The sequence below is a fragment of the Rhincodon typus genome, chromosome 31, assembly GCF_021869965.1.
Source record: "Rhincodon typus isolate 14 chromosome 31, sRhiTyp1.1, whole genome shotgun sequence".
Lineage (NCBI taxonomy): Eukaryota > Metazoa > Chordata > Chondrichthyes > Orectolobiformes > Rhincodontidae > Rhincodon > Rhincodon typus.
Genome location: NC_063362.1, coordinates 37697735 through 37724815, shown reverse-complemented (window position 1 = coordinate 37724815; position 27081 = coordinate 37697735). Strand labels below are relative to the sequence as shown.

Sequence of the window (27081 nt, the reverse complement as noted above, 5' to 3'; positions counted from 1 at the left end):
AAATTAAAAACAGAGCCAATTACAACTAAAGAAAACAGAGATTGCTATAGATCAGATACATCAACAAAGGAAAAACACTTTGTAGTCAATTGTGGAAAAAAATAGGGAAAACTGTTTTAAATAAGTGAAGGATAGGCAAACTGGATACGTCTACATTTAGGATCATAAGGCCATAAGAAATAGAAAAATGTTTAGGCTGATGGCCCCTCACACCTGCTCTGCCGTTCAGTAGGATCACAGCTGATCTGACATTGCTCATGTCCATTTTCCTGCCTTTTCCACACAATCTTTGATTCTGCTACTGATCAACAATCTATCTATCTATCTCAGCCTTAAATATACACAAGGATCTTTCCCCACAGTTCTCTGCGGTGAGGAGTTCCACAGTGACTCAACCCTCAGAGAGGAAATTCTTCCTCATCTCAGTCTTAAATTTGCACCCCTCTATTCTGAGACTATGCCCTTTGGTTCTAGACTCTCCCGTGACGGGAATCAGCTTCTCAGTATTTATCCAGTCAAATCCCTTCAGAATCCTGCGTCTCAATAAGCTCACTTCTCATTCTTCTAAACACTGAGTCCCAACTTGTTTAGTCTTTCCTCATAAGACAATCCCTCCATACCAGGGATCATCGTCGCAAGAACTTCTCTGAACTGCCTCCAATGAAACAATATCTTTAAATAAGGAGATCAAAGCTGCACAAAGTACTGCAGATGATGTCTCACCAGTACCTTGTGCAGTTGCAGTAACACTTCCCCACTCTTATATTAAAACACTCTTGAAATAATAGCCAACATTCCATTAGCCTTCCTGATTACCTACTGCACCTATGTGCAAGCTGTGTTTCTTGCATAAGTACCCCCGAGTATAAAGTTTTTGAGAAGATTTGCAGCTCGGGTTGTGGATGAGGTTGTAGACATGCTCACTGAGCTGGTGGGTTTGGTTGCAAACGTTTCGTCACCCTGCTAGGTAACATTATCAGTGCACCGCTGGTGAATCATCAATGTTCTGTCCCGTATGTTATTTATATGCCTCGGTTTGCTGGGGTGGTTGGTATTACTTCCGGTTTTGTTTCTCAGCGGTTTGTATATCAGGTCTGATTCAATGTGTTTGTTGATGGAGTTCCGGTTGGAATACCAGGCCTCCAGGAATTCCCTGGCATGTCTCTGCTTGGCTTGTGTAATTATTGATGTGTTTTCCCAGTCAAATTCATGTCCCTCTTTGTCTGGGTGTAGTGAGACAAGTGAGAATTGATCGTGTCTCTTGGTGGCTAGTTGGTGTTCATGTATCCGTATAGTCAATTTTCTTCTGGTTTGGCTTATATAGTGTTTCTCACAGTCCTTGCATGGTATTTTGTATATTACCCCAGTTTTGCTGGTTTTGGGTATGGGATCCTTTACATTCGTCAGTAGCTGTCATAGGGTGGTTGTTGGTTTGTGGGCTCCTTAATACTTAGGGGTCTGAGTAGTCTTGTGGTCATCACTGAACTGTCCTTGATGTATGGTAGGGTGATAATTGATTCTGGTCCTGTTGTGTCTTCCTGATGTGGTGGAGTTTCAGATTTAGTTTTTACAAGTTCGTATTCTGATGCTGGGAGTCAGTAACCTTCTTACATACCAGGAACACTACTGTGGTTATGAATTGAACAAAACAATGTAATATCTTGCTATGTTCAGTAACTGTAATAATACAATTATGCAAATTCTGTGATCTCAAATATAACTAAAATTCTTTCAAAGTATGGCTGCTTTTCAAAAGACCAATATCAGCATGAATTATCATGGAGTAGAAAACAGACTTACACTGTAACCAAATTAGAAACTTTTGATCAGCTGATCGAAAATCCAACAGGTCACAAACGTTTCAACAAAACAAAAATTCAGTTTTCTAAAACACCAAACATTTCTTGTTTTTTTGGAACTGTTACTTGAAAGTAAAAACTTCACTTATGTTCCTTAATGTATGTCTTCAATCCAAGTAAATATTAATAGATGATAATCACATAAATTAGCAGTTTGAACCACCTCTTGGACTGCTGCAAATTAAAGGCCTGCTTTGTCATGGGTGTTTCACGCATTTCAGAACACTTCAAAAAGCAATCATTACTGAGCCTGAATATGTCAACATTCAGGTAAATGTGTGCAGAACAAATCTTAATAAAGAAAAACTGAAAACGTTAGAACAATAGCCAAGTAGCGTGGACATAGATTTAGGAAGGAAGCAGCAATCGTTGAAAATTTTACTGAGGTAAAAAGTCAGCAAGACATATTCCAAAATATCCAGTTCGATGGTAGATAAAAGAAACATAATTGTATCCCTGGGCTGTGCTTTTTTTTTAGGACACCTGCATTAAAGGACTTCATATTAGCATCTTACTGTTTGAATTGCCATTTTTATTTCTAACTTAATCCCTCAGGTAAAGCAGCAATCTCTAAACATCAAAAAATTTCAAGTGGTGAACTGGAATCAGAGTCAAAACCCTTCTGATTTTCCTATGTCACTAATAAGGCTTCTCACTGATTATTTGATAGATGAATAGGTGAACACACTCTTACCTTGGCACACAGTGCCATTCTCCACAGACTCGTAGCCAGCTTTACACATGCAGCGCCCAATTGGGACCATCCACTCGCCGTCTCCGTTACAGTACAGTTTGATTGGCACATCCACTTCCTCGGCATTCGGGATACAGCTCCCACGTGCCGCTACCAGGGATGTGCTTTCTGCTCCAGATAGTGTCTTCTGGAAAACTGCCCCATTTTTGATCACCAGCGGGCACATTCGGTAGAAGACCCTGACTGCAATTAGGGACATGCATCCTCCATAATCCTGAAACGCCAAGTAAAAGCCATTCTTTGACACTGGACCAAAACTACGGACCTCCGTGTTTATTTTCATCACCCTCCCTCCCAGATCCACCTGGGAAAAACTTTCATCTGCTGCAATCGTATCAACTTTCATCCAGGGATTTTCCATCCAGTATGGAGTGATCTTGGTTGCTGAATCTGTATTAGATTCATAATAATAGAGATTGAATGTCTCTTTACAAGAGCCAGGAACATTGGGAATGCTGCTACAATCCCGAACAGAAAACTTCATCTCCACATGAATACGTTTAGCCCCTTTCCGCTTGATGTATTTTGTGCGCAACCAATTGTTCTGACTGGCTTCAAACACATTGCAGACTTGGTACGTCCTTATTGTGTTCATAGACTCATCGTATCCACTGACTTCCTCCCACTGAAACAGAAAGGGTAAATGAATAAGAATCATAGAAATTGGTAACAGTAGTGCAATGTAATCCAACCTCCTTCACCAAATGACTCCAGTTACAAAGTGATGAGACAGTCCCACCGTTAATTGTACTCAAGTGACCACGTTCAGTGGCAAAGCTTTCAACATATGTAAGAACTGGGAATTCACCTGTTCCTATATAATGGAGCAGAAGCAATAGGTTAAGTTGTGGGCCATGGGCAATGGGCTGTGGATGGCATTGTTAGACATGATTGTCTGCTTCTTTTCTACAACCGCCTCTACCTACATGCCGCTGTCCCTGTGAAGGGAACATGTAATGCTGATTGCCCAGAGGATTCTGCAAACTGTGAGCATTGCGGGTATTCGGATACATTATAAACCATAAGGCAATAAAATATAGGAGCAGAATTGGACCATTCAGTCTGCTCTGCCATTCCATTGTGGCTGATATGTTTCTCAACTCCGCTCTTCTGCATTCTTCTGTAACCTTTGATTCTCTTACTAATCATGGACCTATCTGTCTTTGTCTGAAAGACATTCAATGACTTAGTCTCTACAGCCTTCTCTGGCAATGAGTTCCACAGATCCACCACTCTCCAGCTGAAGAAATACCTCCTTGTCTCAGTTCTAAAAGGTTGCCCTTTCAATCTGAGGCTGTGCCCTCAAGTCCTACTCTCTCCTGCCAGTGAAAACATATTCTCCATGTCCACTCCATATGGGCCTCTCAGTACTGTGGAAGTTTCAATGGGATCATCCCTCATCCTCCTAAACTCCATGCACTACAGATCCAAAGTCGGCAACTGCGCATGTGACGAGCCCTTTATTCCTGGGATCATTTTTGTGCACCTCCTCTGGACTCCCTCCAAAGCGCAACATCCTTCCCTAGATACGGGGTTCACAATATTCTAAATGCAGTCTGACCAAAACCCTATACAGCCTCAGCAGTACATCCCTGCCTTGTAATGTAGCCCTCTCAAAATAAATGCTAACATTATATTTGCTTTCCTGATGGACAACTGAATGTGCATGTAACCTTAACAGAATCCTGAACTAGAATTCCTAATTCGCCTTGAGCTTCAGATTTTCAAAACTTTTCCCCATTTAGAAAATAGTCTACTCCTCTATTCCTCGTACGAAAGAACATAACCTCATAATTTCCCACACTGTATTCCATATGTCCCTTTTCCCAACCTCCTAGCCTGTCTAAGTCCTTCTGCAGCCTCCTTGCTTCCTCAGCACTACCTTCCCCTCCACCTATATTTGTATCATCTGCAAACCTAATAATAATGCCTTTAGTCCCTTTGTGTAAATAGTTAATGTATAACATGAATAGTTGCGGTCCCAACATTGACTCTTGCAGAGCTCCACTAGTCGATGACTGCATTCTGAAAAAGACCATTCATCCCTACTCTCTGCGTTCTGCCAGTCAACCAATCCTCTATCCATGCCAGTACTTAGCTCTTATCTTATTTAGCAGCCTCCTGTGAGGTACTTTTTCAAAGGCCTTTTGAAAATCCAAGTAGATCACGTCACTGGCTCTCCTTTGTCTGACTTGCTCATTACCTCCTCAAAGAATTCTAACAGATTTGTTAGGCTTGACCTCCCCTTGACAAAGCCATGCTGACTCAACACTACTTTACCATGCACTTCCAAGTACTCTGCAATGGGTGTCTCAGGAAATAAAAGCATGTTACCAAGTAAATTTTTGGTCCAGTTCTTCCTGTCAATCTAATTTGTAACAACTATCATAAGCAAGAGAATGACGTGAGCAAAATAACCAAATCATGATTGCTGACTCAGCAAAGATTTTAGCATTTATAATCACACAGATTATGAAGATTTTATTGATTAAACACCAATGAAAATGGAAAATAACATTTTCAAGGATACTGCTAAAGATTGTAAACATTTTAATGAGACTTTAGTGGGATAAGGCAAGTGATAAATGCAGCATCGTCTCACATAGTTGTTGTGTTGAAAGTGCACGTACAGTGTGTGTTCATGTTCCTTCTGCCTGTGAAGAACAAGGTCCTGTGTTTTAATACATATAGCTTGCAGTACACACAAATGTGCCACACTGCAGGCCAGACTGACAATCCTGAATTGGTCAGCAGCTCCATTCTTCACACATTCTGGAATATCCAATAAGTATCCACACCTGTCATCTTGACATCAATAGTGGGAAAACTGATGGAGACACTCATATGGAATAAGGTAGAGAAAAATAAGATTATACCAGACAGTCAACATGGCTTTGTCAAGGGCAGATTACGTATGACAAATTTAATTAGCTATTTGATGAGGGATCACAGGCAGTGGATGAGGGTAGTGCTGTGGATGTTGTATATTTGGACCTTCAGAAAGCATTTGATAAGGTGCCACATAGCAGGTTGGTCAGCAAATTACAAACATTCGGGATTGATGGGTCCTTGGCAGCATGCATTAGAAGCTGGTCAAAGATAGGAAACAGAGGGTAAATATAGATGGGTATTTCTCAGATTGGAGATGAGCTGAAAATGGTGTTCCCCAGGGATCGGTGTTGGGACTATTGCTTTTTCTGATTTGGAGATGGGTGTTGAGGCCAAAATCTCTAAGTTTGCAGATGAATCTAAGCTAGGGAGAATAATGAATTGTGAAGATGATGCAGAGTGACTTCAGAAGGTCCTTGCCCATTTGGCCAACTTTTCAGATATCTGGCAAATGAATTTCAATGCAGAGAAATGTGAGGTAATGCATTTTGGCAGAAGAAACACAGAGACAATGCAGGCTCAATGGTACAACTTTGAGGGGAGCACAGGAGCAGAGGGACCTCTAAAGGTGGCCAGGCAAGTTGAAACAGTTATTAAGAACGCTTATAGGATCCTCAGGTTTATATATAGAGCATAGAGTATAAAAGCAAGGAAGTGATACTACATCTCTACAAATCATTGGTCAGACCACATTGTGGAGTATTGTGTTCAGTTCTGGACACCTTATTTAAGGAAGTTTGTTAAGGCTCTGGGGAGAGATCAAAGGAGATTTACTAGAATGATTTTAGGAATGAAGGATTTTAGATACAAAGAAAGATTAGAGAGGTTAGATACTTTAGATACTGATTAGAGAGTCAAATACTTTATAGACTTTTAAGCGACTCTTGGACAGGCACATAGAGGATAGTAAAATGTAGGGAATGCAGGGTAGATTGATCTTAGTAGGATAATAGATCGGCACAACATCGTGGGCCGAAAGGCCTGTACTGTGCTGTACTGTTTTGTTCTATGTTCTATATTCTAGGTTGGGCTTGTTGTCCTTGAAACTGAGAAGATTTAGAGGTGACCTTATTGAGGTGTTCAAAACAATTGAACAATTTTGACAGGGTAAAGAAAGATAATCTGTTTCCACTAGTTGGTATGTCAGTAAATAGGGATCACAAATTCAAGATTGTCAGCAAGAGAGCTAGGAGTGAGACGAGGAGAAACGTTGTTAGGACTTGGAATATGCTGCTTAGGAGTGATTGAGGCAGATTCCATAGGTTTCAAAAGAGAACTGAATGTAAATTTGAAAGTGATGGAGTTAGAGGGCTACGGAGAGACAGTGCTTGAGAGTGGGACTAGCTAAGTAGCTTTTTTTGGAGAACTGGTACAGCATGATGGGTCAAATAGCTGCCTTCTGTACTGCAAGATTCTATGATTCTATGAAATGTTGTCAACAAAACAGGTGACAACCATCCTTTGGTTAAATTTTCAGGATAATGACTGGACTAATCAGAGGACTATTGCACAGAAAAAGATCCTTTGGCCCATTGAGTCTGCACCAGTCAAAAAGTAACTATTGTAATCCCAATTTCTAGCATTTTCCCCCATAGTATTTGGCCCATAGCTTTAACATTGCGAGTGCACATCTAAATACTTCTGAAGTGCTGAGGGTTTCTGCTTCCACCAGCCTTTCAAGCAGGGAATTTCAGATTCCCACAGGCCTGAAAAAAAAGTTTCCTCACATCCCCTCTAACCTCTGCCTTAAATCTATGCCCCTAGGTCATAGACCCCACCCCCAAGGGAAAAAGTTTCATCTAGACTATCTATGCCCCTCATAATTTTATACATCTCAATTGTGGCCCCACTCAGTCTTCTCTGCTCCAAAGAAAACAATCACAATGACGGTTTCTGAAGCCCAGCTAATATTCTGGTAAATGTCTTCTGCTCCATCTCTGGTGCAGTCAATTCCTTCCATAATGTGGAGTCAAGACTGCACACAATACTCTAGCTGTGACCTAACCAATGGTTTATACGGTTCCAGTATCACCTCCAACACTTAAACTCTATGTTCTGCGGAAGGGTCACTGGACCCGAAACATTAACTCCGTTTTCTCCTCCACAGATGCTGCTAGACCTGCTGAGCTTTTCCAGCAACTTTGTTTTTGTTCTTAAACTCTATGCCTTGACTAACAAAGGCAAGTATACCATATGCCTTCTTAACAGCTTTATCCACTTGTCTTGATCCTTAAGATGATCCTGTGTTCCCCTCAAAGTTGTACCAGTCCAAGGTCCCTCTGATCCTCAACGCTTCCCAGGATCTTACTGTTCATGTATTTCTTTGCCGGGTTTGTTCCACCCAAATGCGTCACCTCACATTTACCCATGTTGAATTCCATTTGCCACTGACTGGCCTATCTGACCAGTTTGTCTATATTCTCCTATAATCTAAAGCTATCCTCCCATTTATCATCCTACCAATTTTCAAAACACTTACTGATGTACAATCTTACATTCAAATCTAAAACACATATGTATACCACAAACAGCAAGGCCCCAAAACTGACCCCTGTAAAGCCCCATTACATACAGGTTCCCAGTCACAAAAAACACTCCTCAACTGACATCCTCTGATTGTCCTGATGATTGCAAGATGGAAATCATCAAACTCTGTTCTTTATAGGACCTCACTCAAAAGTGAAGGTGGTCCCCATGGTGAAGGTCATTCGTGTAGTTAAGAGAGGATTGAAATTGAATTGATACAGGATGGGCATCAGCATAATGAGTTCAAGGAAAATGGGTACATAAAGTGAGTGTTGGGCAGCATTCCAGATAGAAGTCATATCATATTAGGCATTAGAGTGGACTACAGTTAATTTGAATTTAACAAGCAGGTGGATAAAGGGGAACTAGTAACTGTGGTGTATTTTGGTTTCCAAAAGTTATTTGATAAGGAGTCACCACAAAAGGTGCCCAAGGGTTCAAGGTGTTGGTGGTGATACATTAACACAGAAAAAGGATTTGCTAATGAATAGGAAACAAAGTCTGCTGGTCATTAGGCTCCATGAGGAGATAATCTAGATCTTCACAGGAGAAGACCCAGACCACTCCTATGGGGATGCCAAGATATCCATATTCCACCAACTAAATAAGTATCACCTTTCATTCACTGCAACTCTCACATTAGCCCCACTGTCATTGCACACCACTTCTAATGGGCCCAGCAGGGGGGAAGTGAGCCCAGCATGAAGGAGAGGGAGCCTTGAGGCAACATCAGCAAGGTAGGTCTAGCAGCGAAAGATGGCACCTGAAAATCGGCGACTTCGTTCTTGGCTGATGGCGATAAAGTGGTGGCAGGAGGGCACTTCAGCACCTGCTGTGTTCTTCCAGTCTCCTGTTTGTCTATCTTGGATTCCGGCATCTTGCAGTTTTTTTGTCTCTAACCACAGCATCACTGACCACAGCAATAGTCTCCAACATTGGTGTGCCCTGCATGGGCGGTGGTGAATGTAAATCAGCCCAGCAGTGAAAGATGGTGCCTGAGGAGCGGCAATTTTGACAATAGTTGAGTCTGGTGAGGTGATGATGGTTCTGAGCAGGCTCATAGCTCTTAGGTAGACAGACTTCTGTTTAAGCTAAGTCTTTTCACTTTCTCTTATTCTTATCAAAACATAGCCAAATTATGGCAACAAATGAAAATTTTCATTGTATTTTGTTGTATTTCACTGTAAAATACATGCAACAATAAATTATTCATGAATCATTGGCAGTAATGATTGGCAGCAACATCTTCTCTCTCTTGTGCCTTGCAGGTATTCCCAGCATCTCTACCACCTGTGCTGTGAAAAGTCCAGTTCCACCAGAACAGCCCTCCTTTACTGGATGATAAGACTAGAGAAGTCTCAGAGGAGGTATCAGCAAGATGTCTTGAGGTCTGGAGGCACTGAGGAGCATCCAGGAGAACTTCAGTTACGTGGATAGCATGTACAAGGTGGTGGTCACCCCACAGTGTAAAAGGTGCAGGATAGGAAATTTGTGACCATTGCATGCAAGCATAAGGATAGACAGGTAGTGCAGGAGTCCCCAAAGTCCATCCCAATAGCCAACTGGCACTCTGTGCTGAAGTCTGGTGACAGTGATAATGCCTCAGGGAGTTGCAGCCAAAGCAAAACCCGCAGCACCGTGGGGTCGCTCGGCTGTACAAAGGGGGAGAAAAAGGCGTTTTGGACAATAATGGTAGGGGAACAGAGATGCACTTCTGCAGCCACTCTGGTGACAACAGGATGGTGTGCTGCCTCTCTGTGCAAGGGTCCTGCAGGTTACTGAGTGGGTGCAGGGCGTTTGGAGGGTGGGGGTGGGGAGTGAGGTTAGAGACGGAACCAGCCAGTGGTCGTGGTACACAACAACGTAGGTAGGAACAGGAATGAGGTCATGAAGGCTGAATTTAGGGAGTTAAGAACCAGATTAAAAACCAGGATTACTACCTGTGGTAGTGAGATTAATACATAGCTGGAGGAGCAGTGTAGGAGAGAGGGCTTTAGATTTCTGAATAATTGGACCATTTCATAGATCATAGAATCCCTACAGTGTGGAAACAGGTCCTTCGGCCCAGCAAGTCAACACCATCCTTCAGAGCACCCACCCAAACCCATCCCCCTATAACCCACCAAATCTACACATCCCTGAACATTACGGGCAATTTAGCATGGCCAATCCACCTACCCTGCACATCTTTGGACTGTGGGAGGAAACTGGAGCACCCAGAGGAAACCCATGCAGACACGGGGAGAATGTGCAATCTCCACACAGACAGTTGCCCAAGAGTGGAATTGAACCCGGGTCCCTGCACTGTGAGGCAGCAGTGCTAACCTCTGAGCCACCATGCTGCCCCATTTCTGGGGAAGGTGGGACTTGTTCAAGAGGGACGGTCTTCACCTAAACAGTGAAGGGACCAATACTCTTGGAGGTGGTTTTGCTAGTACTGTTGGGTGGAATTTAAACTAGTTTGGCAGGGGAATGAGAACCCAGGGGGAGGTTCTGACTTAGCTAGAGTGGGTTAGGGCTTAAGGAAGAAGAGAATCAGGCAGTAAATTAAGGCAAGGAGCAGCTGACCAGTGTAGCACTAAGATAAGTGAAAACCAGGTAGTGATAGGAAAAGGGAGGATGTTTGAAAACAAAGGTTCTTCTGGTGGAGGTGTTAGGAGTCAAAAAGAAGGTATAAAAACTGGCACAAGGGCACTTTATCTGAATGCTCACAGCATTTGAAACAAGATAAATGAATTGACAGCACAAATCATCACGAATTGGTATGATTTAGTGGCCATTATAGAGACATGGTTGCAGGGTGGTCACAATTGGCAATTAAAGATCCGGAGGTATCAGACTATTTGGACAGACATACAGGAAGGAAAGGGAGGTGATGTAGCTCTAATATTTAAAGGTGATATCAGGGCGGTAGTGAGAAATGATATCGATTCTATGGTTCTAAGGTTGAATCAATGTGGGGTGTAAATTAGAAATAGTATGGGGAAAAAGTCACTGATAGGCGTAGTTTATAGGCCACTAAATAACATCATGGTGGAGCGGGCAATAAACAAAGAAATAACTGATGCATGTAGAAATGGTACGGCAAATTTCATGGGGGATTTTAAACTACATATTGATTGGTCAAATCAAATCAGTCAAGGCAACCTTGAGGAGGAGTTCATAGAATGTATCTGTAAGGGTTTCCTTGAACAGTATGTAATGGAACCGATGAGGGATCAAGCTATCCTAGATCTGGTCTCGTGTAATGAGATGGGAATAATTAACGATCTCACAGTTGGGGATCCACTTGGAAGGAGCCATTACAGTATGGTTGAATTTAAAATACAGATGGAGGGTGAGAAGGTAAAATCTCAGGTAATACCAGTGTTTTGTGCTTATACAAACGAGACTACAACGGGATGAGGCAGGAGTTGGCTAAGATAGGCTGGGAGCAAAGACTGTATGGTGGGACAGTTGAGGAACAGTGGAAGACTTTCAAAGCGATTTTTCACTGTGCTCAGCAAAAGTATATACCAGTGAAAAGGAAGGGCTGTAGGAAAAGCGATAATCAGCCATGGATAACAAAGGAAATTAAGGAAGGTACAAAATTTAAAGTAAATGTGGCAAAGATCAGTGGGAAACTAGGGGATTGGGAAATCTTCAGAGGTCAACAGAAAGCCACGAAGAAAGCTATAAAGAAAAGTAAAATGGATTATGAGAGTAAACTAGCTCTGATATAAAAACAAACAGCAAAAGTTTCTACAAATACATAAAACAAGAAGGAGTGGCTAAGGTAAACATTGGTGATTTAGAGGATGAGAAGGAAGATTTAGTAATGGGAAATGAGGAACTGCCCGAGGCGTTGACAAGGGATGTTGTGTCGGTCTTCATGGTGGAAGACACAAATAACATGCCAATAATTGATGACAAGGAGGCTATGGCAGGTGAGGACCTAGAAACGATCATTATCACTGAAGAGGTAATGTTGGGCAAGCTAATGGGGCTAAAAGGTACACAAGTTTCCTGGCCCTGACAGAATGCATCCCAGGGTACTAAAAGATGGCAAGGGGAATAGCAAATGCATTCATGGTAATTTCCCAAAATTCGGTGGACTCTGGGGCAGTTCTGACAGATTGGAAAACAGCAAATGTGACACCACTGTTTAAAAAAGGAAGTAGAAAAAAGGCAGATAACTATAGACCTGTTAGCTTAACTTCTGTAGTGGGGTAAATGCTCGAAGCTATCATCAACGAAGAAATAGCGAGACATTTAGTTAGAAATTGTCCCATTGGGCAGATGCAGCATGAGTTCATGAAAGGCAGGTCAAGTTTAACTAACTTACTGGAATTTGAGGACATTACGAGTGCAGTAGACAATGGGGATCCAGAGGATGTGGTATATCTGAATTTCCAGAAGGCATTTGACAAGGTGCCATACCAAAGGCTGCTGCGTAAGGTGTTATGGGTAATGTATTAGCATAAATAGAAGATTGTTTAACTAACAGAAAGCAAAGAATGGGATAATTGGACGTTTTTGTGGTTGGTGGTCAATGGCTAGTGATGTGTCTCAGGGATCAGTGTTAGGACTGCAATTGTTTGCAAGTTACATAGATGATTTAGAATTGGGGACCACATGTAGTGTGTTCAAAGTTTGCAGATGACACTAAAATTAGTGGTAGAGCAAAGAGTGCAGAAGACACTGAAAGTCTGCAGACAGATATAGATAGTTTATGTGAGTTGGCAAGGGTCTGGCAGATGGAGTACAATGTTGGTAAATGTGAGGTTATCCATTTTTGTCGGAATGACAACAAAATGGACTGTTATTTAAATGGTGAAAAATTACAGTGTGCTACTGTGCAGAGGGACTTGGGTATCCTTGTGCATGAATCATAAGACTTTGGTTTGCAGGTGCAGCAGATACATAAGAAAGGCAAATGCAATATTGTTCTTCATTGCTACAGGGATAGTTTAAAAATAGGGTGGTTATGCTGCAGCTATATAGGGTATTGGTGAGGCCACACCTAGAGCACTATGTACAGTTTTGGTTTCCTGACTTGAGAAAGGATATACTGGCATTTGAGGGGTGCAAAGGAGGTTTGCTGGGTTGATTCTGGAACTGAGAGGTTTCACTTATGAGGAGAGATTGAGTAGACTGGGACTGCGCTTATTGGAATTTAGAAGAATGAGGGGGGATCTTATAGAAACAAATAAAATTACAAAGTGAATAGATAAGATAGAAGCAGGGAGGTTGTTTCAACTGGCGATTGAAACGAGAACTAGGGCACATAGCCTCAAAATAAGGGGAGCTGATTTAGGACTGAATTGAGGAAAAACTTCTTCACCCAAAGGGTTGTGAATCTCTGGAATTCTACACTCAGTGAAGCAGTTGAGGCTACCTCATCGAATGTTGTTAAGGAAAAGACAGATAGATTTTTGAACAGTAAAGGGATTAAGGGTTATGGTGAGTGGGCAAGTAAGTGGAGCTGAGTCCATGAAAAGATCAGCTATGATCTAATCGAATAGCAGAGCAGGCTCGATGAGCCAGATGGCCTTCTCCCACTCTTATGTTCTTATGTTATATTCTAATAATGCCTCCTGCACACACAACCCCACTCAACCCCAATAGCAACCAGCCAGACACTGACACCTTGGTGGGTGATGTCAGGCTTAGAAAGTTTGGGGGCATAAGCAGGTGAGGACATCACAGAAACAGCTCTGCAGCTTGCCAAAGAACAATCACCCGAGGCTACTGGCATGCGGAAGACCTTCAAAGACCAGTAACTGCAAAGCCCCAGGCAGGAGAGGACTCTGTGGTGTCAGCAATCAGTGCACATTTATGCACATGACAGGGAGGAACATGAGCAGCAGACATTGCCCAGAAACTGCAGCAGTGCAGTATTTCATGCAAACATCTGTTTGCCTCCATGGACAGGATGGCAGCTAGCATGGAGAGCCAGGCCCAGCACCTCAGGGTCTGCTTTAGAGGTGTAAACACCTGCACTCCATGACCCCAACCAGTAGTCCTCAGGGCCAAAGACACTTTGACAGAGAAATGGGGAATCTGGTGGGCACTTCAGGTGCCCCTTTCTCACAAGGAAACTGCAGTGTGCAAGAGACGCCTAGGCACAGGAGGAACTGCACAGAGGCCCCCCAAAAGTCTCTATCCAGGACACTCCAGAGCTTGCTGGCCTTCCTCCTCCATCCTGTCTTCCCCCCCACCACCCCGCACCTCAAATACTTGGACGTTTATGCGAAGGAGCATCAACATGCATCTGGCAAGAAGAAAGTCTGGCCTGTCCAGACACAAGAGCCCTATGGCAGCCTGACCAACCTTCAGGACCAATGCGCTTCACTGCACAGCAGGCTCTCTCTGTCCCAGCTGTGGAACCATAGAGTACATGAAGAGATAGTGAGAGGAAGAGGAAGAAGGAAACTAATGGAGGGCACTTTTGTGGCATGAGTGACAACGCACTTTACAATATGTTACCTTTTATTGAAAAGAAGTCACTGCTTCCTCATGGTCATCTGTCTGTCTGTGTATCCCGAAAGTTCATTGCTCAATATGAAGAATATCTTCATGTCGTGTGGTTGGTTCGCTTGCTGAGCTGGTTCGTCAGTTCATAGACATTTCATTATCCTGCTGAGTAACATCATCAGTGCAGTCTCCGATTAGGCACTATTGTGTTTTCCCGCCTGGTATTTAAACTCTGGGGTCCGTTGGAATTGGTTACCTCCTTTCCAGTTTTTCCTTGCAATGGTGTATGTGTAGGGTCTAATTCTAATTCAACACCAAGAAGGCCATCAATAAACACGTAGAATTAGACCCTATACCTACATCACAGAGTGCAGAGGGATGCGGAACACCACATGCCTGACTGTGGTCAATGTCCCAGGAATGGGAGGCTGCCCGTAACTTACTGTGCCAAAACCCCTTGACTGATGGGTGCCTCCACTGACTTTAATAATAACCATGCCCCCCAAGACTTTGTAACAAGGCTGCCTGCTCGCTGCACGTGCTGTGTTTGCTGCCTAAGCTGCTGGCATATAGTGCAGTTGTGAGATTGATGCAGCACACTGCTGTATTTATTGAATTCAAATTCCACCATCTGCCATGCTCACGAATGTTCGGGGGCCTGGCTTTGAGAATTACCATGGCAGATGATGGAATCTGAATTCAATAATTAGGAGTCTAAGGATGACCATGAAAGCATTGTCGATTGTTCAGAAAAATCTATCTGATTCACTAATATCCTTTAGGCATGGAAACTGCCATCTTTACCTGGTCTAGTTTATATGCAACTCCAGACCCAGAGCAATGTGGTTGACACTTAATTGCCCAGATGGGGTTTGTTTGGGGATGGCAATAAAAGCTGGCCTGGTTAGTGATGCTCACATCCTGTGAATGAATGAAAAAAGAAAGCTGTATGCCCCCTTGAGTAATGGCTGCTCACCAGCAAGGCAAGCTGCTTTATTGTGTGACTGCACTAATTAGCATGGCATGGTATGGCAGGGGAGGGCATGGCAGGGCAGGGCAAGGCAAAGCAAAAATGTTCCAAGCATCCAGGTAGGTTCTAAGAGAGCAAGCACTTAGAGAGTAAGCAAGCAGCACTGAGATGCAGTTTGATTGTACATGATGTGGAGCAAGTAGCAAACTGAAGCTGCCAGGTCTTGGTTCTGCTTTCCATGTTAAGATGTCTCAACATTTAGCTTGTTCAGCACAGCTGAATATTAATGAGGCAAGCTCTCCCATTAGCAAGGAGTTTAACAAGCAATAAATCCCCTAAATTAGCAACTTGTTACTGTCTGGTGAGAAAATGGCATCGCTGATTGGGAAAAAGCATAAAACATGGAGCGAGGTGCTCTTGAAGTTAACTTGGACCAATTCTTGTCCAATTCTGTCAGATTTCTGACTATAGTCCACATCGCCTCAGACCTTCATAAGATTCTGCCCTATGTTTCTCATATTTGTTTTGTCTCCTGTTCAGATCCTTCTCCATTGATAACATGGTCTAGACTGTACTCCTGTGAGGTGCTGTCAACACCACCACCACAAACCAATCAAAAAAAACTGAACATTTGTTTGAGTGTTCACACATCTCAAAGACCCCTGCACCTCCTGTCTCTTCCTACCCTTTCCGGATGGGCACTCACCCACTATCCTGAATTCTCACTGCCTGTTAAGTGACCACTTCACAGAGCATATGATCCAGGAAACTCTTATTCTCCTGATGCTCCGCAGAAATTTCAGCTGTCCCTCAAGGTTGGAAATCCTGACCTTGAACTCGAGCAGCTGACATTTCCTGCACAAATGGCCCTCAGACCAAATGAGGTATCCTGAGGTACCCACATGGTGCAGAAACTTGACTTGGAACAAAGACTAAACAGAATTCACATGGAGATCAGCCATAACGTGACAAGTTGAAGGAGGTAAATTTTAAATATACTACACATGAGACCATCATTTGGCCTGGGTACCTGTGTCAGCTCTTTAAAAATAGTTGTCCAGTTCTGTTCTCTTTTTGCGTTTACCACAAACATTTCCTTAAATAGGTATTGATTTCCATTTAGTTGTTTCGACGTGTAAGAAATAAGAACAAGAGTGGGTCATTCAGCCCCTTTAGCCTGTTTCACCATTAAATAGGATAATGGCTGATCCAACATTCCTCACATCTACTTTCCTGCCCTTTCCCCATAATCCTTGATTCCCTTCTTGATCAAGATCTTTAATACTGAATCTGCTTCTATAGTCCTCTGAGATGATAATATCTGGCAATGTGAAAACAAAGCTCTTCATTGTCCTGCTGGTCTTTCAGCAATTTTCTTCAGTTTGCGTAGTTTGTACATTTAAGTGGTCATGTCTTAAACTTCCGTCGATCATTAAAGCCATCAACAGGATGTGTCCCATGACTGGCTGGTAGTTGAAAAGCAGCTGGGGAGAAATCAACTTCACTATTCAAAACTTCCCAGATAACTCTGCATATATATTCTCTTATTTTCAAATTAAAGAACAGAAATCATTGTTTCTCTGATTGTTATGTGTGATTGGTACATTTACATAAAAAAAACTTCATTTACTGACTCTCTCACCTCCTGAAACAGTTTCTCCTTATTTACTCTAAGTTCTCCATAATTTTGAACACCTCTACTAAACCATCCCTTAACCTTCTCTGCTCCATGGAGATCAATGCCAGCTTCAGCTATATCTCCAAAGAACTGAAGTCCTTCAGCCATTGAAGCATGCATAGAAACAGAAACCAAGAGCAGGAGTAGGCCATTCAGTTCTTCATGTCTGTTTTGCCATTCAGCATGTTCATGGCTGATCCGATGCCATATTCTTGCTTTCTTCCCATACTTGTTAATGCCTTCAAAATCTAAAAAAAAATCCATCTCTCTCGAATATATTTAGAGACTTAGCCTCTATAACGACCTGTGGTAGAGAATGCCACAGATTGACTAGAGTTTGTGGGAAGGAATCTTTCCTCTTAGTCCTAAATGGCCTGCACTATATCCTGAGACTGGTTGTAAACTCCTCAACCAAGGGAAACATCCTCCGTGCATCTGGTCTGTCCAGGCATGTTACAAGTTTATACATTTCAATCAGATTCTCATTCTTCTAAACTCTAGTGAATGCAAGCCCAGTCGACCCAATTTCTCTTCATAGGACAGTCCCCCCAACTCCGGGATCAGCCTAGTGAACCGAGGCTGCACTCCCTCGATGACAAGAATATCCTTTCTTAAGTAGGCAGACCAAAACTGCACACAATACTACAGGTATGGTCTCTTGCAAGGTCCTGTATAACTGCAGTATACACCATTACTTCTTGTGGCACAGCTGGTAGTGCCCCTACCCCTGACTGGGAGGTCCGATTTCAAATCCCACCTGCTCCAGAGGTGTATAATAACATCTCTGAACACGTTGATTAGAAAAATAATCCCTACTTCCAAACACAATTCATTTTGCAATGAAGGCCAACATACCATTTACCTTCTTAATTGCTTCCTGCACCTGCCTGTCAACTTTCATTGATGGATGTACCAAACACCCAGATTGCTTTACACATCCACATGTTCCAATATATCACGATTTAAATAATACACTGCCTTTCTGATTTTTACACCAAGATGTATAACTTATTTTAAACATATCTGCAACGTGTTTGCTTGCTCAACTTGTCTGAAGCCTCCTTGCATCCTCAAGTCACAATCCCACCCAGTTTTCTGTTCAACGCATTAACATCTTTCCCCTTCTGCAGTTCCCAGAATTAAATCCAATACTCCAGCTGAGGCCTTTAGTAATTTATAAACTTTTGCCTAATTTCTTGCTTTTACACTTCATACCTTTCTGTCAAGCTGAGGATCCCATACCCTTTTTGCCTATATTGTGTTTGTCTACCTTTTCGTTAATCTAGAGGAAAGTTTCATTGTAAAGGGACACCAAAAGGAGAACAGAGAGTGTAAAGGTATAATAACAGGAATTTAAACTTTGAGATTGCCAGTAGATATTTAAAAATGTTAACTTCAAAGACTAAAAAGAGGGTTGAATGTATGAAACAGCATAATGACAGAGCCAGGCATATTGCTAGGTGGTCAAAAGAAAGGCCACTTCTGAACTGGACCAAAAGTATCAAGATGATTAATAGGATGGGACATAATCACAGAATCCCTACAGTGTGGAAACAGGCCCTTCAGCCCAACAAGTCCACACCGACCCTTGCAGCATCCCACCCAGACCCGTCCCCCTATAACCCACACACCCCTGAACACTACAGGCAATTTAGCATGGCCAATCCACCTTGTCTGCACATCTTTGGACTGTGGGAGGAAATCCACACAGACACAGGGAGAATATGCAAACTCCACACAGACAGTCGCCTGAGGCTGGAATCAAACCCGGGTCCCTGGTGCTGTAAGGCTGCAGTGCTAACCACTGTTACCAAGCAGAAGCCTGTCTTCATGACTATATTCAGTACAACAGCATTATCAATGATCAGGAACAACAGAACGGTCTGCATAGAAATGAGGATTGTTGGACCAAAGAAAAATTAATTTTCATCTAAATCACCTTCTTTCATCCTGGTAATTGAATTATACAAGTAGCAAAGCCTGAATGGTAAAAATCATCTTAGGTAGTCTCTCAAGATCAAAGATGACTTGCTTCCACTTTAGTTCAATGGATTCTGAAATGATTGATAGTTCATTATGTGATCTGCAGACTCTGCAGCAGAGGAGCAGGCGTGCTTGAGAGTCGGGTTGCTTGGACGTTTTTTACACTTGCTCTGAAGCCTTGACCTCACCTTTGCTTGTCCCCAACAAAGCCTCTCATGTTGAGGGCCTTCTTTATTTCCATCAGTTAACAGGTCAGGACTCCCATAAATTGAGAAAAACAATTTTCCAACACTTTGTAGTTCTGGTAAACAGTAGTGCTGGAGTTTAAACATTAACGTTGCTTCTCTGTTCACAGGTGAGGTCTCTTAAATAAGTATTCCTCGTTTGTATTCATAAAGGAGTTCGACATTATAGCAGGAGATTTCAGTTGGGATCATGAGGTTCTAGAGCATGTTAATATTAATAAGGAGGAGGTATTAGGTGTCTCAGTGGACATAAAGGTGCCCTTCAGGGCCTGATGAGATGTATTCAAGGCTGCTATGGGAGGCAAGGCAGGACACAGGACAGAGATACTTAATACTTTGTTGGCCACAGGTGAAGATGACTAGAGAATAGCTAATGTGGTTCCTTAATTCAATAAGGGCAGCAGGGATAGGCCAGGAAATAGCAGACCAGTTAGCCTGACATCAGTGTTAGGGAAATTACTGGAAAAAAATTCTCTGGGACAGGATTAATCAACACTTGGAAAGGCAGGGATTGATCAGGGATGGTCAGCACAGATTCGTTGGAAGTAAATCCTGTATGGCCAATTTAATTGTGTTTTTTGAAAAGGTGATTAAATGTGTTGATGAGGGTAGTGCAGTTGATGTGGTTTACATTTACTTCAGGGATCGACACAGTCCCACATGGAAGGCTGGTCCAAAAGCTAAGAGCCATGGGATCCAAGGTAAGTTGGCAAACTGGATCTAAAAATTAGTTTGCAAGTAGGAAGCAAAAAGTGATGGTGAAGGGTTGTTTTTGTGATTGGAAGCCTGTGACCAGTGGTGTACCACAGGGACTAGTGCTGGGTCTTTTGCTTTTGTTATGTACATTAATGACTTGGATGTGAATCTAGAAAGTATAATTAGTAAGTTTACAGATGGTGGTGGTGTTGATAGTGGGGAAATAGTCTCAAGCTATAGTCTGACATTGATCAGCTAGGCAAAGCAATGACAGATGGAATTTAATCCTGATAAATGTCAGATGATGCATTTTGGGAGGGTTAATAAGGGATGGATTTACACAATGAATGGTAGGTCCCTAGAGAGTACAGATAAACAAAGGGATTTTGGTGTACAAGTCCATAGATCCCTAAAGTTGTCAGCACAGGTAGGCAGAGTGGTTAAAAAAAGACATACAGGATGCTTGCCTTCATTAGCAAGATGCAGAAGTCATGTTACAACTTTGAAGGGCATTGGTTAGGCTACAGTTGGAATACTGTGTGCAGCTCTGTTTACCACACCATAAGAAGGATATGATTGCACTTGGAAAGGGTGTAGAGGTTTATGAGTAAATGTATTTTTGAGGAACCTGTATCACTAAGACTGTCATGAACCTAACCAACATGTGTACATGACCTTTGCCTCAACTCAGCCCTTGCAGAGTCTTTCCCAACCTAGCTGTAAATATTCTGTATAGCAGTGTGCCACCTGGGCGATGACAGTCTCCAAGGTCCTTCGATGGATTACAGCTGCCAGCAAACATGAGTTGAGGGTTGAACGAATGGAGTGGCAAAGTGAGAGATTTTACATATCAAATATGTTAGTGTACTTTCAAGTGCACGTAGTGCCACATGTCTGTGCATGTGGTATGTGTTTATGGTTGAATAAGACATATCTTCATTTGTCTCAACTCTTCAAAGTTCGTTACCTTTCTTTTAAAGTATCATTCACCTATTAACTCATGTTAAATTTGTGTTAATGCTAAGTTGAATTAAAACAAAAATTGCAAAGTGACACCTTGTTGTTGCTAAATCTTTCATTTGGGAGTTGTTCAGTAAGTTTGGTTATTTTGGTTTACCCCCATGGGGAAATAACCTCATGGGTTGCAGGCTATTGGTGTCTCCCAATCTCATGCCTCCCTCCCTGCCATCAAATTCCCTCCCAATGTCCCTTCAACCTTCCAGCTTCTTATTACAGCCTACTTGTATCCCACAAACCCTGAACATACACCGGCACTCCCCTAGATTGTCTCTCTCTCTCCTTCGCATAGGACACCTAATGCTTCAACTCTTTGCAGAGTCTTCCCCAGCCCTGGATAGTATTCGAAAAAGTAAGCTGTTCACTGCTGTCTACTCTAGACTCCAAGCCTCATTGTCTACTTGCGACATTGGCTCCTTTTCCCAGACACTTCCTTACATTAAAGGGAGCGCCACTGGATTCACTCCTCACTCTTCCAGCTTGAGGGTTCCCTGCTGTTAGTGGTCCCTCAGAAACTGAGGGTTTATTGCTGGCCTCAAAGATCAAAAGTCTCGTTCTTTAATAATGGTCCCCTGAGGCTGTGACTCTGATTCACCTCTCTACCCTCCACTTCTTTCTAGCATTGTTAATCATCTCAGCTCTCAACATACAGGCGTGCCTCAAATAACCTTATTTCAGCACTAAATTCCCCCAAAATCTCCACATCAACAATTTAATCCCATGATATAAAGCCCCCACTTCTACTCTAAATTACCTGTACAAAACATTCTTGGCACTGTAACATTTGTTCTTCCTTCCTTCCTTTTCCTGGATCTTAAATATAGAAAATAGATGCAGGTGTAGTCCATTCAGCCCTGCATCACCATGCAATAGATCATGGCTTATCGTTCAATTTCAGTATCCCTCTCCCACTTTCTCTCCATATTTCTTGATCACTTTAGCTGCAAGGGTCCGTCTTGAATATATCTAACAAACTGGCCTCAACAGCTTTCTGTGATAGAGAATTCCACAGGTTCACAACTCTGAGTGAAGAAATTCTTCCTCATCTCAGTCCTGAATGGCTTACCCCTTATTCTTAGACTGTGGCTCCGAGTTCTGGAATTCCCCAACATCAGGAACATTCTTCCTGCATCTAGCCTGTCCAGTCCCATGTGGATTACTTATGTTTCTCTGGGATCCTCCCCACCCCACCAATTCTTCTAAATTCCAGTGAGTACAAGCCCAGTCAATCCAGTTGTTCCTCATATGCCCACCCTGAAGATGGCAGCAGAGTGGTGATGCTGATTGGCTGACATGGGGAAGATCTGCATCAGTGCAGTCACTGCTTCCAGAAGGTGGTTAGCGGAAGGCCTGTTGTCAAGTGACAATTCAACCCCAAACACTTCCTTAGTGATTCCCTCCCTACCTCCTTCTCTAACTGAAGAAAAAGCACACAGACACTGCTGTGAGGATGAGAAGCAACTGGAAGGGGAGAGATCCTGGGAAGGTAAGTGAGGGGAAAACCTACCTTGGGTATTTGCAGCGATAAGTAAGGGTAATTGTATAATAAATTTTCCTGAACAGCTTGATTGGGGATAGAAATGTCAGTCAGTGAGTTTAAGTGCTGCACGTGAGATTTGGGAGATCCGTGATGCTTCCAGTGTCTTGGATGACTATATCTGTAGGAAGTACACCCAATTGCAGCTCCTCACAGACCGCATTGATAGGTTGGAGTGGCAATTGGATGCACTTAGGAGCATGGGGATGGCAGAAAGTGTCATAGACAATAGTTTTAGAGATGTGGTGACACCCAAGGTGCAGGCAGATAGATGGGTGACTGCTAGAAGGGGCAGGCAGCCAGTGCAGGAATCCCCCTGTGGTTGTCCCCCTCTCTAACAAGTACACCGTTTTGGATATTGTTGGGTGGTTGACCTATCAGGTGGTAACAGCAGCAGCAGGCACACTGGTGGCACCACGGCTGGCTCCCTTCTTAAGGGAAGCACAAAGAGCACTAGGGCAATAGTTATAGGGGACTCGATAGTTAGGGGTACAGATAGAACATAGAACATTACAGCGCAGTACAGGGCCTTCGGCCCTCAATGTTGCGCCGACCTGTGAAACCAATCTGAAGCCCATCTAACCTAAACTATTCCATTATCATCCATATGTTTATCCAATGACCATTTAAATGCTCTTAAAGTTGGCGAGTCTACTATTTTTGCAGGCAGCGCATTCCACGCCCTTACTACTCTCTGAGTAAAGAACCTACCTCTGACATCTGTCCTATATCTATCACCCCTCAATTTAAAGCTATGTCCCCTCGTGCTAGCCACCACCATCTGAGGAAAAAGGCTCCCACTGTCCACCCTATCTAATCCTCTGATCTTCTTGTATGTCTCTATCAAGTCACCTCTTAACCTTCTTCTCTCTAACGAAAACAGCCACAAGACCCTCAGCCTTTCCTCATAAGATCATAAGACCTTCCCTCCATACCAGGCAACATCCTGGTAAATCTCCTCTGCATCCTTTCCAATGCTTCCACATCCTTCCTATAATGCGGTGACCAGAACTGTACGCAATACTCCAAGTGCGGCCACACCAGAGTTTTGTACAGCTGCAACATGACCTCATGGCTCTGAAACTCAATCCCTCTACCAATAAAACCTAACATACCGTACGCCTTCTTAACAACCCTATCAACCTGGGTGGCAACTTTCAGTGATCTATGCACATGGACACCGAGATCTCTCTGCTCATCCACACTACCAAGAATCTTACCATTAGCCCAGTACTCTGTATTCCTGTTACTCTGTCCAAAGTGAATCACCTCACACTTTTCCGCATTAAACTCCATTTGCCACCTCTCAGCCCAGCTCTGCAGCTTATCTATGTCCCTCTGTAACCTGCAACATCCTTCCGCACTATCCACAACTTTGGTGTCATCCGCAAATTTACTAACCCATCCTTCTACGCCCTCATCCAGGTCATTTATAAAAATGACAAACATCAGTGGCCCCAAAACAGATCCTTGCGGTACACCACTAGTAACTGAACGCCAGGATGAACATTTCCCATCAACCACCACCCTCTGTCTTCTTACAGCTAGCCAATTTCTGATCCAAACCGCTAAATCACCCTCAATCCCATGCCTCTGTATTTTCTGCAATAGCCTACCATAGGGAACCTTATCAAATGCTTTACTGAAATCCATATACACCACATCAACCGCTTTACCCTCATCCACCTGTTTGGTCACCTTCTCAAAGAACTCAATAAGGTTTGTGAGGCACGACCTACCCTTCACAAAACCGTGTTGACTATCCCTAATCAAATTATTCCTTTCTAGATGATTATAAATCCTATCTCTTATAAGCCTTTCCAACACTTTACCCACAACCGAAGTAAGGCTCACTGGTCTATAATTACCAGGGTTGTCTCTACTTCCCTTCTTGAACAAGGGGACACCATTTGCTAGTCTTCAGTCTTCTGGCACTATTCCTGAAGACAATGACGACACAAAGATCAAAGCCAAAGGCTCTGCAATCTCCTCTCTAGCTTCCCAGAGAATCCTAGGATAAATCCCATCCGGCCCAGGGGACTTATCTATTTTCACACCTTCCAGAATTGCTAACACCTCCTCCTTATGAACCTCAATCCCGTCTAGTCTAATAGACTGTATCTCAGTATTCTCCTCGACAACATTGTCTTTTTCCTGTGTGAATACTGATGAAAATATTCATTTGGCACCTCTCCTATCTCTTCGGACTCCACGCACAACTTCCCACTGCTGTCCTTGACCTGCCCTAATCTTACTGTAGTCATTCTTTTATTCCTGACATACCTATAGAAAGCTTTAGGGTTTTCCTTGATCCTACCTGCTAAAGTCTTCTCATGTCCCCTCCTGGCTCTTCTTAGCTCTCTCTTTAGATCCTTCCTGGCTAACTTGCAACTCTTAAGCGCCCTAACTGAGCCTTCATGCCTCATCTCTACATAAGCCTCCTTCTTCCTCTTGATAGGCGCTTCTGTGGATGTAAAAGAGACTCCAGGATGGTGTGTTGCCTCCCTGGTGCCAGGGTCCAGGATGTCTCTGAATGTGCAGAAAGCATTCTGAAGGGAGAGGGTGAACAGCCAGAGGTTGTGGTACATATTGGGGCTAACGACATAGATAGGATGAGTGACGAGGTCCTGCAGCAGCAGTTCAGGGAGTTAGGTAGAAAGTTAAAAAGCAGGATCTCCAAGATTGTAATCTCAGGATTACTCCCTGTGCCACGTGCCAATGAGGTTAGAAATAGAAGGATAGTACAGCTCAACACGAGGCTAAACAGATGGTGTAGGAGAGAGGGTTTCAATTATCTGGACCATTGGAATCTCTTCCAGGGCAGGTGGGACCTGTACAAGGACAAGTTGCATCTAAACTGGAGGGGCACAAATAATCTGGCTGGGAGGTTTGCTGGTGCTACTCGGGAGGATTTGAACTAACTTGGCAGGGGGTTGGGAACCAAAGCAAAGGTGAATGGACTGAAAAGGAATGAGAGAATAAAATCAGTAAGACTCGGAGGAAGAGCAGGCAGGGTGTGGTTGCTGATCAAAGCGGATCTGGTGGACTGAAGTGCATCTGTTTCAATGCAAGAAGTATAACAGATAAGGCAGATGAACTTAGAGCTTGGATTAGTACTTGGAACTATGATGTTGTTGCTATTACAGAGACTTGGTTAAAGGAGGGACAGGATTGGCAACTTAACATTCCAGGATACAGATGTTTCAGACGGGATAGAGGGATATATAAAAAGGTTGGGGGAGTTGCACTACTTGTTAAGGAGAATATCACAGCTGTACTGTGGGAGGACACCTTGAACGGCTCATACAGTGAGGCAATATGGGTAGAGCTCAGGAACAGGAAGGATGCAATCACAATGTTTGGGGTTTACTATAGGCCTCTCAACAGCCAGCGGGAGATAGAAGAACAGATATGTAGGCAGATTTTGGCAAGATGTAAAAGTAACAGGGTTGTTATCATGGGTGATTTTAACTTCCCATGTATTGACTGGGACTCACTGAGTGCTTGGGGCTCGGATGGGGCCAAGTTTGTAAAGAGCATCCAGGAGGGCTTCTTGAAACAGTATGTAGATAATCCAACTAGGAAAGAGGTTGTACTGGACCCAGTATTGGGGAATGAGCCTGGCCAGGTGGTTGACGTCTCAGTAGGGGAGCGGCTCGGGAACAGTGATCACAATTCAGTAAGCTTTAAGGTACTTGAATCAGAGATAGTAGGAACTGCAGATGCTGGAGAATCCGAGACAACAAGGTGCAGGGCTGGATGAACACAGCAGGCCAAGCAGCATCACAGGAGCAGAGAGGCTGACGTTTCGGGCCTAGACCCTTCATCAGAAAAGGGGGAGGGGAAGGGGGTTCTGAAATAAATAGGGAGAGAGTGGGAGGCGGATAGAAGATGGATAGAGGAGAGGATAGGTGGAGAGGAAACAAACAGGTCGAAGAGGCGGGGATGGGGCCAGTAAAGGTGAGTGTAGATGGGGAGTTAGGAAGGGGATAGGTCAGTCCAGGGAGGACGGACACGTCAAGAGGGCGGGATGAGGTTAGTCGGTAGGAGATGGAGGTGCGGCTTGAGGTGGGAGGAGGGGATAGGTGGGAGGAAGAACAGGTTAGGGAGGCAGGGACGAGCTGGACTGGTTTTGGGATGCGGTAGAGGGAGGGGAGATTTTGAAACTTGTGAAATCCACATTGATACCATTAGGCTGCAGGGTTCCCAAGCGGAATATGAGTTGCTGTTCCTGCAACCTTCGGGTGGCATCGTTGTGGCACTGCAGGAGGCCCAGGATGGACATGTCGTCTGAGGAGTGGGAGGGGGAGTTGAAATGGTTCGCGACTGGGAGGTGCAGTTGTTTATTGCGAACCGAGCGTAGGTGTTCTGCAAAGCGGTCCCCGAGCCTCCGCTTGGTTTCCCCGATGTAGAGGAAGCCACACCGGGTACAGCGGATGCAGTATACCACATTGGCAGATGTGCAGGTGAA

General features: G+C 43.5%; 1 protein-coding gene across 1 annotated transcript in view; it reads right to left on the bottom strand.

The window, feature by feature from the left end:
- LOC109922779 (ephrin type-B receptor 2) overlaps positions 1–27081 on the bottom strand; it is a 383441-nt gene that overhangs the window by 276687 nt on the left and 79673 nt on the right. Inside the window, exons 3-4 of the mRNA XM_048614910.1 lie at positions 9666–9680; positions 2554–3238 (exon numbers count right to left, since the gene is read on the bottom strand). Coding sequence (XP_048470867.1) covers positions 2554–3238; positions 9666–9680 — 700 coding nt within the window. The remainder of the gene's footprint in view (positions 1–2553; positions 3239–9665; positions 9681–27081) is intronic.